This window comes from Microtus pennsylvanicus, chromosome 9 (assembly GCF_037038515.1).
Source record: "Microtus pennsylvanicus isolate mMicPen1 chromosome 9, mMicPen1.hap1, whole genome shotgun sequence".
Lineage (NCBI taxonomy): Eukaryota > Metazoa > Chordata > Mammalia > Rodentia > Cricetidae > Microtus > Microtus pennsylvanicus.
The window spans coordinates 42,356,712-42,371,981 of record NC_134587.1 but is presented as its reverse complement, the minus strand read 5'-3'; the positions used below and the strand labels follow the sequence as shown (position 1 = coordinate 42,371,981).

The window sequence follows — 15,270 nt, the reverse complement described above, 5'->3', positions numbered from 1 at the left end:
GCGGAGGCCTTTTTCAGGATGCTTTAGAGACATGAGTTAAACTGATGCCCCAAAGCTATGTTGTAGCTCTGACCCTTCAACTCTGGAGTATGACCTGACCGAAAATGAGCCTTGTGTGGATGGAGTCCAGCTGAGGGTCTTCAGGTGAGACCACCGGGTTTGGGGAAATCCCTAGGAGGAAGTGTGACCCGCACACTTGACCAGGATGGACAGCTGAGAGCCTGGGTTTGAAGCTTCTTTTCTTGTAACTGAACCCAGGTCCTACCATTTTGCTCTAGAAGCTTCCATATTCCCATGTACAGGTCAGGGCGCGGGGGCCTAGAGTAGCACAAGAGGGCTATGTGAACATAGGTCTCAGTTCTGTCGGCGAGAAGTCTCAAGCAGCATGTCCAACATGGCCACAGCTACAACTACACTGGGTAGCAACAGGGACTCAAGCCAGATCACAGGAACAGCTGGCCCAGACTGTCCCATCTGGACTGTAAACATCATAATGGATGCTGCCTAGGGCACAGAGATGGTATCAGAGGGGTTTATGGATAGTGACCTCACAGCTCTCTGCAACCAGAGTCAGAACCAGCCTTCCTTGGCTGCGCTCAGAGTGGGGAGAGCACCTCGTGCCTCACTGTGGCACCTTTTGAGATGTGTGTGTCATCCAAACCGACAGAGATGACAGAGACGAAGCATAGGACAGTGTCGATAGCTGGACAGGGGAAGCTGTTCTCTGAGCCTCTGTAGCTTGTCCGCCGTCACTGGCAAAATCCCACAGGCTGGGACCAGCTCTCTGTGGTGATTTCTCATGTCACTCCATTCCCCAGTGACACCAGTCCTTATTCATTGGTTTGGCATCCCACTCAGCAAAAGGCCTGAGCTGAATGCCTGGGACCACTGAAGTTCACTGGGAAGGCCCTTGGTGGATGGGTGGGAGGCAGGAAAAGTGGGAGAGGCTTTAGACTCGGAGCTGAAGCTGGACCCGGTTCTGGGGCCCCACGGTAACATCTCCCCACTCACATAGAAGATGGATGACTCTCAGACTGTTCTTGTTTGAGAAGGCCGGCCCCAGAGCTCCATGGGCTGGCCGACGAGGAAAGCGCCTCCTCAGCACAGCCCGTTCCTGTCTCAGACAGATTCCAGGAAAAAACACGTCAGTGGAAAAGCCGGGCTCCTGGAAACAGGGAAGCCAGGATTAGGTAAACACTTGGCCTTCTTCAAACGCTGAGGTGTGGTCTGGAGGGGGTAACCGCCAGCAACTGGGGTGCACAGTGAAAGTTGAGTTTACAGTCTGTTTGGTTTGTTGCCCCTTGAAACATTCAACAGCTTAAAAGTGCATTTGGCTCCTGGCCCAGAGTCTGCAGCCAGCCATTCCCCATACCCTGAAGCCTCAGTTTCCTCCATGGCCCTCCTTCAAGGCACACTTCAGGCCTTTCCACCTTGGGGCCCTAGAATCAGGAAAGAATACCCATCTCTGCCCTTCCCTCGCGAACACTGGTCAGGCCCCAACCTGCAGACAGCAGAACAAGAGTGGCCTCAAGTTCCAGGTTGAAATGGGAAATAGGATGATGGGAGTAGGAGGAGTCAAGAGTGATTGGCAGGTCATTAACTGTCATGCAAGACAGTCAATGCAATGAGCTTCCATCCTGGAAAGACGTTTTTTCTGGTTCTTTCTAGAAGGTTCTGGGCTTCACAGATCTGACAGGACCAGGAATTCTGGTGACTTTGGCTAATGAAGGATCACAGAAGCCAGTGGCAGAGGTCGAGAGCGAGGCTACACTGCTGGAGAAGAGTCTCCCCTTCTGCCATGTTGCACCCATTTTACAGATGTGAATGCTGAGTTCCAAGTCCTCAACCAGGAAGACCACCTGAAGGCCACCCAGGAGGAGCTGACATCTGCATTCTGTATACCTTCACTTCCTCTCTGAGTGGCTTATCACAGCCTCCCTTGAACATCAGCGAAACCCCAAGTTTCAGAGTTGCGGAGGACGTTTGATAAAGTTGCTCAACTCTTGGTGCCAGCTTCGCAAGCTCGCAGATGGGAACAGAGGCCTCAGCTCCCAGCACCTCGCTGCTGCTGACAGTCTGGCTACAAAGACGCTTTGGCTAAGAGCAGCTCACTTCCACCATACAGATAACACCTTCCCTGACAGCTGCACCCCGCTTCCAATCCCCAAAGCTTACTCCTGGATGAGAAGAGGATGTTTGTCCGCATGGGGGAGGTTGAGGCAACCCCTACACACACACATATTTTCTGAATCGTGGGCCTTGACCTACCCAGCACCTCCTGCATCTCAGATTTCAGGCGCATTGCCAGGAAAGCGACAAACCTCAACAACATATCCCTCAGGAAAAACCAGCATGGGCTTAGAGATGCCTGAGTGAGCAAGGGAGACAGGTGAAATCCTAGTAATCTCGCCGGACCCAGACAGCGTGAGGCCCCGGTGATGAGAACATAGCCCATGTTTCACAGTGGGCTTCTGAGATAGCACGGCAAAGCTGGGGCCCTGGTGTCCCAGCAGCAATAACTAGGACCAGGCTTACAGCAATGTTGTATCCATTCATTCTCTGTGGTCTCTCCGTTCAGACGGAGGCAAGGGGATGGGCCAAGGGCTCTGTTCCCTCCCTACCTCTGAGAGGAAGTCAACACAGTTACTCACTAGATGACTCTGAAAAACCCAGAGGTGGGACAGCCTCTATCTTTGCCTTCCTGGAGAAAGCAGTTCCTGCCACCGTCAACAGGCCAGGAGGGCCACAGCTCTGACAACCAGAGGGCCTGAGTTCAGCATGGTTCCCCAAAGTCTCTGAGCAGGCCCTTCACACAGTCCTCAATGCATGACCCAATTGGTGGCCCGATTTCACCCATTTTACAGATGTGAATGCTGAGTTCCAAGTCCTCAACCAGGAAGACCACCTGAAGGCCACCCAGGAGGAGCTGACATCTGCATTCTGCATACCTTCACTTCCTCTCTGAGTGGCTTATCACAGCCTCCCTTGAACATCAGCGAAACCCCAAGATTCAGACCCAAGCTAGTGAGGCAAAGGGGTTGTGCCCGAGGGAGCCAGCAGCTGCCAGAGACTGCCTGCCAAGGCCACTACAGCTGGGCTCAACATGTATACGCCACAGAGCTGAACAAGACGCATTGCAGAAGCCTCTACCTAGGCTCTGGGAGTCTCCTCCATGACCGTCTCCTTCAGAGTGTCTTCACGATGCGCAAACGTCTCTGTGGGGCCATGATCACCCCAGCTTTTCTGAGGCCCGTTGGAAGCCATGTGGAGTTCAGCAAATCCGCTTGGCAGAGGTGCTGAGCGGGAGCCCTGCAAGCCTGTGCCAGCAGCAGCCTGGCCTCCGCCTCAGCGCCAGCACCCTCCCACTCCCAAATCCAGAGCGCTATGGAACAAACTGCCTTCAACAGGCATAAGAATCTTGTGGGAAGAAACAGCCGTGGGAGATTTCCAACAAGAACCCTCTAGAGAAGTCAGGCTGTGAAAATGAGCAAAAAGCAAGCACTATTATTTGAAACCTAGAAAGCAAAGAGTTAAATCACTTCTATTTCAAAAGGGATAAAATTCCTGTCTCAGTTGCGAGGAGACATAGAGAAGCTGAGGCGGGCCCCCACCCCTGTCATTACACCCATAAGAAGCAAAGAGGAGGAAAAGTCCCCATTGGCCACCCTCTGCCTTGCTGCCCTAGCTGGTCTTCATTAAGGAAGACAGGTCCAATTTCCCGCCGTGAGCACAGCTAACAGCCAGGAAACCCTGGGGCTGGGAAAACACAGCCCTCAGACTATTAACAACTTGTGGTCAACAAAAATCCCTGGCTTCTGGCAGCCTCTCTCCTTCAAATCAAATTCCACGGCAGGAGCAAACAGCTCGCCAGAAATGCGGGGCGGTGAGAGCATTACAACCTGCTGTTCCTCGGTTGCGTGGTGACACCCTCCCTGTGCGTGGCAAGAGAAAGACAAAGGCAAAACTGGACTCTGCAGTATCTATATCCAAATGGGTTTGCAAATTGGGACCTGTCTTCGTTCTCAACACAAATTGGTAACCGCGACAGAGAGCTTGCTGTGGACCACGCGTGTGTATGCCTTCCGTGGATTGATTTCTGCACATTGCACAGTGGCACACACGCACTTTCATATACATGCACACAAACATATTACTATTGTCCCCATTTTGCAGATGGGAAAATTGAGCCTCAGGTATGGCGAAAATCCAGCCAAGACCTCTGAGCTGGGTCTAGTTCCCTGAGCTTCGGCGGCACCTTCCCACGCATTCTGGAGAACAGTACTGGCTGCTCCGTTATAGGATTTGTTTGGGGATCCTTTTAAGATGGTGCAAGGCTGAGGAGATAGCTCAGTCAATAAAATGCTCGTCACACAAGCGTGAGGACCTGAGATTGAAGCCCGAGAACTGAGCACTGGTTGTGCGCGCCTGCCACAGTGGATCTGGGGAAGCAGAAGCAGTGGAACTCACGGAGCTTCATGACCAGCCAGTCCTGCTAACCCCGTGAGCTCCAGGCTCAGTGAAAGACTTTGTGTCAAAAAACAAGGTGGAGAGTGACAGAGAAAGACATTTGACATTGACTGTTGGCCTTCATGCGCACATGCATGAACATGAACACATGTATATGCATAAGCCACACACAGATGCACACACGCACACACACATACACACACATGTGCACACACACTTTTTTTTACAGGATGCAAAACTTTTTCCGGAAACTTGATGATAAAAGGCACGCTGGCACACCCTGCAAAATGGCGAGTGTTTGGCACAGTCTGACTCCACCAGTGCACAGAGGACTCAGACCTGATGTTTTGCTCAGCCCTGGGAAGCCCTTACATGCCTGCCTTCAAGAATTTGGTCACCAGAGACTGGACGGCAGGAGCCACCCTGGCCCCACTGGCTAAGAGTTCTCTCACTGGCTCCTCAGGTGTTCCTCTTATTCACACTCTCCAGGGTAGCCCTGGCACTTGCCAGAATCTCAGTTTTTTGCCTAGATCCTTCCACGGGGTCATCAGTGAAATCGGTACTTGACCCCTAGGCCAGCTGTCAGTCTCAGCTCCCCAGAAGAGGCCAGCAGCCACCTCTGTCTAGCTGAGGACACTCAGCCACCCTCCAGTTCATCCCGGATTCCTGGGCAAGTCTGGTCAGAAGCCTGCAGTGAGAGCAGCTCCATGGTTTAGAGGACTTGGCACTGTCTACACACCCCATGTGCCCATCCCACCTGGCAGAAGCCCCGGGCTACAGTGTCCTAGAAATCAGCCTTTGAAAGGCAGCTGAGTGTAGCAGACACAACCACGCCCTGCTCCCATCTTCTCCTGGAGGGCCACCCTGTTTCCCCAGCGGGCAGCTGGCTGTTCTAGAATCTCTATAACTCTTTGCTACAGCCCATCTTCACCCTGGCAGACTCAGGCCTAACCTCCGCAGTGAGTGAAACTCACACTCATTGGGCACTCCTTACCACGACTCCACCACGAGCCATTTTTCTCACAGAAATGTGACCCATGTGGCAGTCACATTGCAATTCCACATCGGGCCACAAGCTACATACAGACAGAGCGCTTAAGGTCAACTGGACATTGCATCCAGCTTGCTGGGCCCTGAGCGTCTGAGGGGACATGGCTCTAGAACTCATGCAGCTGTGAGGCCATCGGCACGCCTCAGCCAGACACAGTGGCAAATTCACAGTGAGTAATGACATTCACGTGGTACTTGGGAATCTAGGAGGGTACTGCCCCATTCTGTCCTGCCCAACCCCTGGAGGGGGATATCTGAGAGCCAAGATAACCCTCAGAGACCATTTTCCAGATGAATATCAAACTTCTTCAGCCAGGGAGCCCTGTACCACCAACCTTTCCACAAAGTCCAGATATGTCAAAGAAAGGGAACCAGACCAAGTGTTCTAGCCCAAGGGCTCTGGCTCCAGATGAACGTGGGAATCAGACCTCAGAGATGGCACCAGGTCCTGTCTCAGTTCACCTGGTTTCTGGCACCCTCCGGGACCACCAGACACCTGCACAGGCACTCAACCTTCTTCCTGAAGCAAAACAATTCCCAACATCCTTCCAAGTTCTACATGAACCCAGAGGACTCTGCGGACTGGAGCGCAGGCCCCAGGCCCTGCTCTGCTGGGCTTCCTCCTCCTGCCTCTCGGGTGTTTCCCAGGGAAGCAGGCTCTGAACCAGGCTGGAACACCACTGACTTAGCATACACACACGCACATGCACACACGCACACACACACACAAACACACACACACACACGCACACTGAATCAACTACACATCCTGACAGTCCCGCTACGTGGCTTAGTTCTGCCCTGAAAGTCCACTCAAAAGTTGTCAGTAGGATCCTTGCCCATCACAAAGTGCCAGTCAGAGCAGGCTTGCGTGTCCTCTGTCTACCCCAGCCTGGCACCCAGGAGACAGGGACTAATTGCTTGGAAAAGGGCAGTCATTACCATCCCTGCATGATTCCTACATGGCAGCCAGTCTGGCCTCTCCACTCACAGGCCACAGCATCTTGTGGGAAGCAAGAGAGTCCAACTGGTCCCTAACCGAGGAGATGGGTCTCCCACGGTAGTCATAGTGTCCCTATAGGAGGGGCCACCGCTTGCCCACAAGTGTCCCAAGTGGCATGGGGGAATGCCTATCTCATGCCTACCTCAAATATTTCATCATCCAGAATCCGAGAGCCAAACATGATGATGCCATTGACGTCTATTATGGGGTGGTCACTGCGGTTGAGGAACTTCACAATCTTCTTCTTACAGTCAAGGATCAAGGTGACATTTTTCCTGTAGACACTGATAGCAATTCGGTGCCACCTGCAAAGGAACAGGTACTCAGGAAGGGAAAGGGGTACACACTGCAGAAGGCCAAGGTGTAGCCTCGTGGCAGTATCCTGCCAGTGCATCCAGGGCCGTGTGCTGCAGAGCCTCTGAGTGGCAAATCTGGACACAAGTCTGGGCAATATCACATGAGAATTTCACTGTCATTTAGACACTCTCTAAGAGTCCAGAAGGGATCACATCCACTGGTTTCAGAACTATTTTTTTGAAGGCTACAGCAGGCTTCTTTCCCCATCATGACTATAGAGTGTCGGTAGACAACAAGAAATTAGTGCTTATAAACCAGAGAGCCCTTGTCCTCGCTCAGTTGTCTCTGTTAGGAACTGCCCTCAGCTTTGACTGCGACTGGGAAGGTTCTTTTGAGTTTCTAAAAGTTCTGCTTTGTGAAGTCTTGACATGGGTCCTGGTTACTTACAGTGAAGCAGGCTAGACTCAGGGAGGAGCACTTGTAATGCAGGCGCTTCTTGGGGACAGATGTAAAATACAAGAAACCTTCTCTCTAGTCCACCCAGACCCTGAGAAACAGACTTCTCGTCCCTAAGATGCAAACCCTGGGAGCTCCTGGGGTACCCATGGAAGGTATGAGTTTGAGGGCTCAGGGGTGGACCCATGCTCAGCAGGGTGCCCCATGCTGCCTAGCCAGCAACTCCAATCCCTCCCTCGACAGGATACTTACTTGCCATCTGACAAGTTGATGCCAGGGAAGAGTGGATACTCCTCAGGCCCAGGCTTCCCAGTGTGGTCCTCATAGAGGAAGACGGGAGAGCGGCCCAGCTCCAGCCCCACCTGCTGGATGCCCTGCTCATTGTAAACAGAGACCAGGAAGGCCTGGCTGCCTTTCTTGGCTTTCACGGTTGTCAGGATGGAGAAGTCCTCCGGAAAATCAGACTCTGGAACAGAGGACAGGGTGAGAAGGAAACAGGAGAACCTCAACCCTGGCCAACCGTGGCGAGCAGCAAATAGGCCAGCTTAGAGAGCCGGCAAACCCAGCCGCGTGTGGTACCACTCTGCAGCTCACTTGCCTGAGGTCAAGCTTCCACAGCATCCTCTACTACCAGGGGTCAGGCTGCCAATTCAAGGCATACTTAAAAATGCAAGCTTCTCCAGCCAACCCCAGTGGCCCTTCCAGCCTCACTCTCTGGACTCCATCCTACACCTCCACACATTGGTTAAGAGTCCTACTCAGGGCCCACTGGACTGAGAGCTGCCCTCGATAGAGGCAGCTTCTGAAGCATCTTTGTGTCTCCCACTGCATGGAAGCCTGGGCATAGTGTGTCCCATTCAGTGTCAATCACAGGGGATCCGAGGAGAGGAGGAGAAGAAGGTGGGAGACTATGGGCTTGGGGCAATCCTAGACTCACACTTTCTGAGATTTCCTTGTCAATATGCAAATCAAAGAAAAGGTAAAAATAAATTTAAAAATACTCTAAATTTAATTTTTAAAGAAAAACAAATATCTATTAATGTTGAACAGGAGGGCCTGCCCCCTTCAACACAGTAAGCCTCTGTGCTGGCCCTAAGGGTACCTGAATCCACACCTGATGCCACCCTTAACTAAAACTAGGTGAGACCTCAGCTACCACCTCCCCTTATGTAGGCATCAACTATTCTCCTGTGTTAGAAGTTGCGCCACCAACAGCCTGGAGCTGATGGGGTGTGAGGAAAAGTAATCTAGAAACAATGTTTCCTTCCCTGACCCATGTACCTTATAGATGCCTCAGAGGGCAACACCCAGCAAGGTGTCAGCAGAAACAGGTTGATGGAAACAGGTGCACTATCCTCTCTGTAAAGGACCGGGAGTCTGAGGTACGGGCTGGGATAGGACAGGAGTGTCTGGCTATCCCCACTCTTCCTTTAGAGTTGGAACAAGGTCAACTATTTGACCCAGAAGTCTACTAGACACCGCTGTAGCCAGGTTAGGGTGTGCCGGTCCCGTGCAACGCTATCCAAGGGCGCCCTCTGCTGACAGAACTGTATGCTGCAGGTACTATCCTGAGGGGAAAGTAAGATGTCCTAGGACCTGGAGTACTGGGGACCCTTGACTGCGGTTCCTTCCTACCTCCAATGTAGACACGGGCAGGGAGATCTTGTGAAGACAGCGAGAGCTCTTGGCAGTGAAACTATTCAGGCCCCAGGAGTGACACAGGGCATGGTGGGGTAGGGAGGCAGTGGAAGAACACTCCCAGGGATCACGACGTCTCTCACTAAGGGGCCCTCAGACTCTGACATGAAACATGCAACGCTGGCATACCCAGTGCCCAAGTCAGGTACCTCTGTAAAGAGGCTGGGTGTGCAGGGACCCGTTGGTGTGCTACGCAGCACGACCAGCTCTGCTGGGCTCAGGATGGCAATGTCAGGCTGCTCCGATAGTCGATAATGATGGTTGTGTGGTTACTTAGAAAAGACAGACTCCACTGAGGGCCTGCTTAGCCTTGCTTCAACTTCCAGCCAGGAAGTTGTTTGGAACGCAGCAAGTGAGCCCTCAGCACTGCCTTGCTGCCCTGGGCACCACACTGCAGCCTCTGCTATTCAGGGATGTGAGGGAAGACAGAGGTCTCAGCCTGAGCTGGTGCTGGTGGACAGCGAGGACTGGCATGCGTGCCCGGTGGAAGGCCCTCCGGCTGAGGAGCAGTTAGCCATGCTGCTGGTGGGCACTTGTAGGAAGTGGGCACCAGAGTGGTCTCTATAGCAGCCTGGAGGCCAATGTCTGAAATCCAGGCTGGACCGTCCAGTCATCATCCCACCTCTGTGCCCACCCTGACTCTGTCCCTTGCAGTCACCGACTGGAAGAATATGAAGAATGGGACATGGGAGAGTCCTCCTTCTCCGTTGTGATCTATGGCTGAGGACAGCCGGCCCGTCTCTCTCAGCTCATTGAAATGCTCTTTCTCAATGTTTAAAATCGCTATGGTAACAAATTTTCTCAGCTCAGACAAAACTTGAAAAAGATAAATTATGTTGAACATTAATCTCTCTCCTGGCAAAATAACAATGGATTTATAGTCACTTTAAGATGGTCCCTTCTCAGCTGTGACAGGAACCGGACGCTGACGCCGTACTCCAAGCTTCCGGGCAGTCTGGGAGAAGTGCACCTGCTGTCTGGTGCTTCCTAATTCATCTGGCTCAGAAAAGCCACCACTGAGAGGCGAGCAGAGCGGAGGACCAGCCGCTGTCCACATGGTACACCCTCTCTCCTTCCACTGACACCCAGAGTCTCCTGTCCACGTCGGGAATACAGCGGGAGGCTAGCATGTGCAGCTGCCACGGAAGGGCCTCAGCCTAAGTCAACCGCTATGGGCAGGCTGATGGATCACTCACCTTGGTGAGGTAATCAATAGTTATGGCAACTCCCCTAACATGGGCCAGGCTCCAGGGAGAAGTCAAGGGACAAACATGGTTCTCGCTCCCGGGAAGTACTATTTCCAGACGGAACAGGAGCAATACATGAGTTATTTGGATACCAGCCAATGTGCAGCGGCCTGGGGCAGGGTGATGAAAGAGATAAGGGCGGGACATTGCTGCAGAGTGTGGAGAACTTTAGACAGACAGGGAGCCTGCAAGGCATTTCGGTGACCCCTGTTCAGAGGGATTCTCGTTGGCTTCCCTCCACCTGCCCGCAGAACTGTCCAATGACTCTGGACAAGATAATGGGTCTCAAGAACGGCTGTCATCTGTCACTTCCTGCAGGATGGGGTTATTCTGGGGTCACCCAGTCTGGCCGCCAGGTGGGGACAAGGCACCTGCAGCTGGCCTATCACCATGAGACGCCTGGGACCTAAGCGGGAGTGAGGGAGGAGTGCCTCCAACACCAAGTAGGTGTCAAAGGTGGGCCATCTGCCCAAGGGGACCCTTATACCCCCAGTACAGAGAGATGGGGCTCCTTTCAACCAGGGACTCTACATCCTACTGAATAGAGGTGCAGGGGACATGATATCCCTAAACTGGAGGATTCCACATACCACTCTATGTGGGGACAAGAGGCAGGCCATTCCTTAACCAAGGGACATCGCATATTGATGGGGGTATAAGGCAAAGGTCATCCTGTATGAGGGAGGAAGGGGAAGCCACTGATGAACTAAGAGCTCTCACATCTTATTGTACAGGAAATGGGGTGAAGTCACCCTCACCCAGGGAATCCCACATGCTGCTATATGTGTGGGTTGGCCACAGCCTCTCAGAGAGCACACAGTCCCGTTCACTGACAGAATACAGTACCTCTGGCCTGGTGCTCTATTCTCTCACTGTCCTAGGTCCTTAAGTCACATGGGGCCTCTCAGGCAGCCAGAACCCTGCCCTCCACCCATGACCACGGTCTAGGGCCAGTATTCTAAGAAGTGCTTCATTTTGTGGGCAACAGAGGATTGGCTGTACCAGCGACGGTGAGAGGAGGCAATAAGGACAGTGGGTTGCTCTGCTGAGCGAGGGCTACTTCCAGAGTCTGGGGCCTGCTGACGACTCAGGATTCTGGAGCAAAGATAGAGCCCTGGCACCAGGCGGTGGTGGCACACACCTTTAATTCCAGCACTCGTGAGGCAGAGGCAGGAGGATCTCTGTGAGTTCAAGGCCAGCCTGGTCTACAAAAGCGAGCTCCAGGACAGGCTCCAAAGTTACAGAGAAATCCTGTCTTGGAAAAAGAAAAAGAGATAGAGCAAGGGGCGATGAGGAGAAGGCCTCCAAGCCAATCCCCGCTGCCTAGAGTCAGCAAAGGGAAGACCTCAGTGCCCAGCACAAGAATGGTAGGAACTGAACTTCTACACCCAAGGTGAGACCAGGGGACCTTCCATAGTGTGACTTAGGAGAACATTACAAGGAGCTGGTGCTGGCTGTAAAGCTTGGTTGTATACAGAGAGGATCCATGGCCACCTTCATGCAGGACCTGTTAGTTTCTCTTTGATGTAGTACCTGTCCTGTGGGAGCGAATGCTTAGACCCTACTCCACGGACAAGCATGCCCAGTCATCAAGAGAAACAGACTGCACAGGTTATGAATGGAAAATCAATCAACCCACTAGCGTAAGACTATCGTGGAGTTCAGACTAACCATGGCCTTCACTGGGCACTAAGACAATCACAGACGTGTATTCATGCTCTACTCAATCCAGCCTTGCTGCAGGTGCCTGGAGCTCTTAGGCCCCCTAGTGCAGCTCCTGCAACAGCCAGACTCCCCACCCTGGTGCAACCAAGCTGCCCCTGCGCTCCAGAAGGAGGCACAGAGCAGCACACAGCCATTCTTGTTCTTACCTAGGCTGCGGCAAGGGCTGGCATGTGACCACATGAATCCTACGGAAGCCATCCCACTAGGTCTGAGCTGTTTCCTGAGCACTTGCCAGTCAGAAAGCCTGCAGTACCTTCCAGGAGTTTCCAGGATGAACCACCAGCTTTGAGGCATGCACTCTCATGCATCAGATGGTATACAATGCTGTCCCCTGAACAGCTTTCCCAGACTGACCTGTGGGACCTCAGGAGATGACGCCACAGAAATCCCTCTACAGGCACTCTGAAGCCACCGACACCCACTGTGTGGCCAGTGCACCCCACACCCTAATCACCGCAACCCTGAGTATCTACTCAAGTTACTAATTTGAGGACAGGAGAAAAGAAAAACAAAAACTTCCCAGGACTGGGGCTGGGACTCAGATGACAAAGTGGCTTCCTAGCTCACGTGGAATCCTGGGCTCCATCACCAGCATCACATAAACCTCATACCTATGCTTGCCTGAAATCTTGGGCTTAGAAAGGTAGACAAGGCCAACCTTAGCTATAAAGCAAAATTTGAGACAAGCATAGAATACCTGGCATCCTATCAATAAATGAATAAACAAATAGATCCCAAGGGGTCTGGGGGTAAAGGTCTGTGATCCCCACACTGGGGAGTCTAAGGCAAGAGGATAAGCGCTCAGGACAGGCTGATGCCAGGCACAGTGCCACGTGCCTATAATCCCGGCACTTGAGAGGTGAAGACAGGAAGCTCAGGAGTTCAAGGTCTCCTTAGCTGCTTGACAAATCCAAGGCCAGCCTGAGCCTACATGAGATTCTGTCTCAAAAACAAAAGAGCAAACTATTCAACAACCACAAAAATATCCCCTATCATCTAGGTGAGGGATCCAATCAATTTCCTGGGCTCGGTGAGCTGATCCCGCAAGAGTTCTACCGTAAACTGACCCAGGGGGAGAGAATGACAGAGAGGAATGGTAGCGGCCTGTTTTGCTAGTACTCTTGCCTTGGGTGACAGTGGTAGGAGAAACTATTATCTTCAGGCTGTCTAAAGGTCCCTGGACTGGGGACACTCCCCATCAGTCATCTCTTCAGCAGCACCATGCCCTGCTGTCCCCGGCCAGCCCCTTCCAGCCTTTCCATGTCTCCAACTCAGGAATCCTAACTCTTGGGCCCCAAGGCAGAAAAAGTACAACTCTCTGGGAAAAGATGAGACTGGGGGTTCTCAAGGTTAATTCCCCCAAAATATATGCTCTCTTTAAAAATAAGGCACAGTACCCTGCAGCTCCCCATGAGGAAGAGTGAGGTTCCCACTCAGAAAGGTCATGTGGGCCATCTATGCTCACAGATAACGTATGCATTCTCTAACCTGGGCATCTGCGACCCAGGGTGGTTTTGCACCAAAGGCATGCTCCTTGGAGATGCCAGGCTGCTTCCCCTGGGGTTGCAAGGGATGTGCCTGGTGCCTGACACCCATCCATCCAAAATGACACCTCTGGCCAAAGCACCCAGCTTCTCCCGCAGATACAAACTTTTAAAAATCACAACGATATCACAGAGCCCCTGGGAGGTTTGGGACAAACCCAGACAACAGAAGGTCAGAGGCAGTAACAACACAACCAGCAAGAGCATCCTTCAGGGATACAGTGGACACATGAGGTTCACGGGGACAGCACAGTTTGCGAACACTGCCTGATCCTGGTCCAGTGTTGGAGGGATCATGTCCAGACCACCAAAAGATTGAGCATAGACTTCTAACGGCAGAAGGGGAGTGTCTTTTGCCAGGCTCACTTCTTACTTGGGTCAGCAGAGTCAGGGCTCCTCAGGTTGAGCCAGCAGGCCCTCCTGAGGCAGGGAAAGAGGAGTCTATCACCTGCCCATCACAGAATAATCCCAGAGCATTTAATCAATGCCAGTGGGTGTGGAGGATAGGAGCTAACTACCCAAGAGGGTGGATAATCTGGATGCATACCTCCAGACAAAGTGGCTCCCTACGGATGCATAATTAAAAGCAGAGGTCTGGCACCTGGCAGCAGATTCTCATTAAGAATCTCTCACGCTAGCTGCCAGCCAGGATGTTGGGCTTGGGTATCTTTATGTCACTGGCCCATTAGGCTTGTGTTCCCCACTGCAAGTACTTCCTTTCCCATGACCTGAGATCTCTCTTGGCCTCACCCCTGGGGGGCATCCACTTCCTTTCTGCCCTTTGTCTTTGTGGTCCATCGTTGGTGGAAATACGCCTGCTTGGAGCCCTCAAGGCAAAGACTAGGCTTGCACACACATGAGGGGTGGGTGGGTGGTAGGTTTCACTATAATGAGGAGGACTCCCAGGAAGCACACGGGGTTCTGCTGCAACCGCCCACTCCTGCTTCCTCGTTGCCCCCTGGAGTCCCCGGCATTCCCTCCACCACCCTGAACAGGAATGGGGTGCCGCTTACCAGGGTACAGCTGCTTGGTGGGCATGCTGAGTTGAGCATCTTTAGAGACTCGGTAGGCGACATCCGGCCCTTTGGAAGATCGTCGAGTGGCACAGAAACCTGTGGTTTTCGTTACCCCTGAGGGCAAATTGTGAAAATCTAGCATCTCCAGAAGATCTGTTGGCTGAGCTGCAAAGACAGAGACACTGTGTCAGCCCCCGGTGGACACAACTGAGGGGCACCCTCCTGGAAGAGAAGGACGGTCTAAGACAACTGAAGTCAGACCTCCCCTCTCCCCTCCCCCCAACAAAATCTGGTACACAGGAGAGGTTGGCGGCCTGCTCAGGACCAGGAGGGACACTTCTTAGAAGTGGGCTTATCTCTGTTCCTGCAATCAACTGCCAGGGTCATTCCTACAAACCAGCTGCGTACTTCTGCAATTCAGCCACCAGGCATTGCCTATACCCCCAACCTTTCTTGCTTTACAACCTGCAGGAACTTCTTACTCCGAACCCTCAACTGGCCTGAATCACACGAGCTCCACTTGTCTCTCCACTGCCACTGGTGTCATTTTGTCCTCCGTGTCCTGACAACGGTTTACAGAAAATACCCAAATTCTACCTGCCTTCAAAAGACCTCAGCCTGAATCCCCAGGGCAGGAGAATGCTTGCGGGGACCTCAGACCCCTTTAGGAAGGCTTCTGACTTTACATCCTTTGCAAGCCACTCAGAGAAAGGCAGACTTGACCCTCTGACCTCTGAAATACAGGTGCCTGCTCAAGAGCTCAACAG

The 15,270-nt window shown here is 52.6% G+C and overlaps 1 protein-coding gene across 2 annotated transcripts in view; it reads right to left on the bottom strand.

Moving 5' to 3' along the window:
* The window catches only part of Col5a1 (collagen type V alpha 1 chain), a 150,961-nt gene that overhangs the window by 102,441 nt on the left and 33,250 nt on the right, over positions 1-15,270 (bottom strand). For both annotated transcript variants that reach the window (XM_075985567.1, XM_075985568.1), the window contains exons 2-4: positions 14,501-14,668; positions 7,526-7,739; positions 6,663-6,825 (exon numbers count right to left, since the gene is read on the bottom strand). In XM_075985567.1, the coding sequence (XP_075841682.1) occupies positions 6,663-6,825; positions 7,526-7,739; positions 14,501-14,668 (545 nt within the window). The remainder of the gene's footprint in view (positions 1-6,662; positions 6,826-7,525; positions 7,740-14,500; positions 14,669-15,270) is intronic.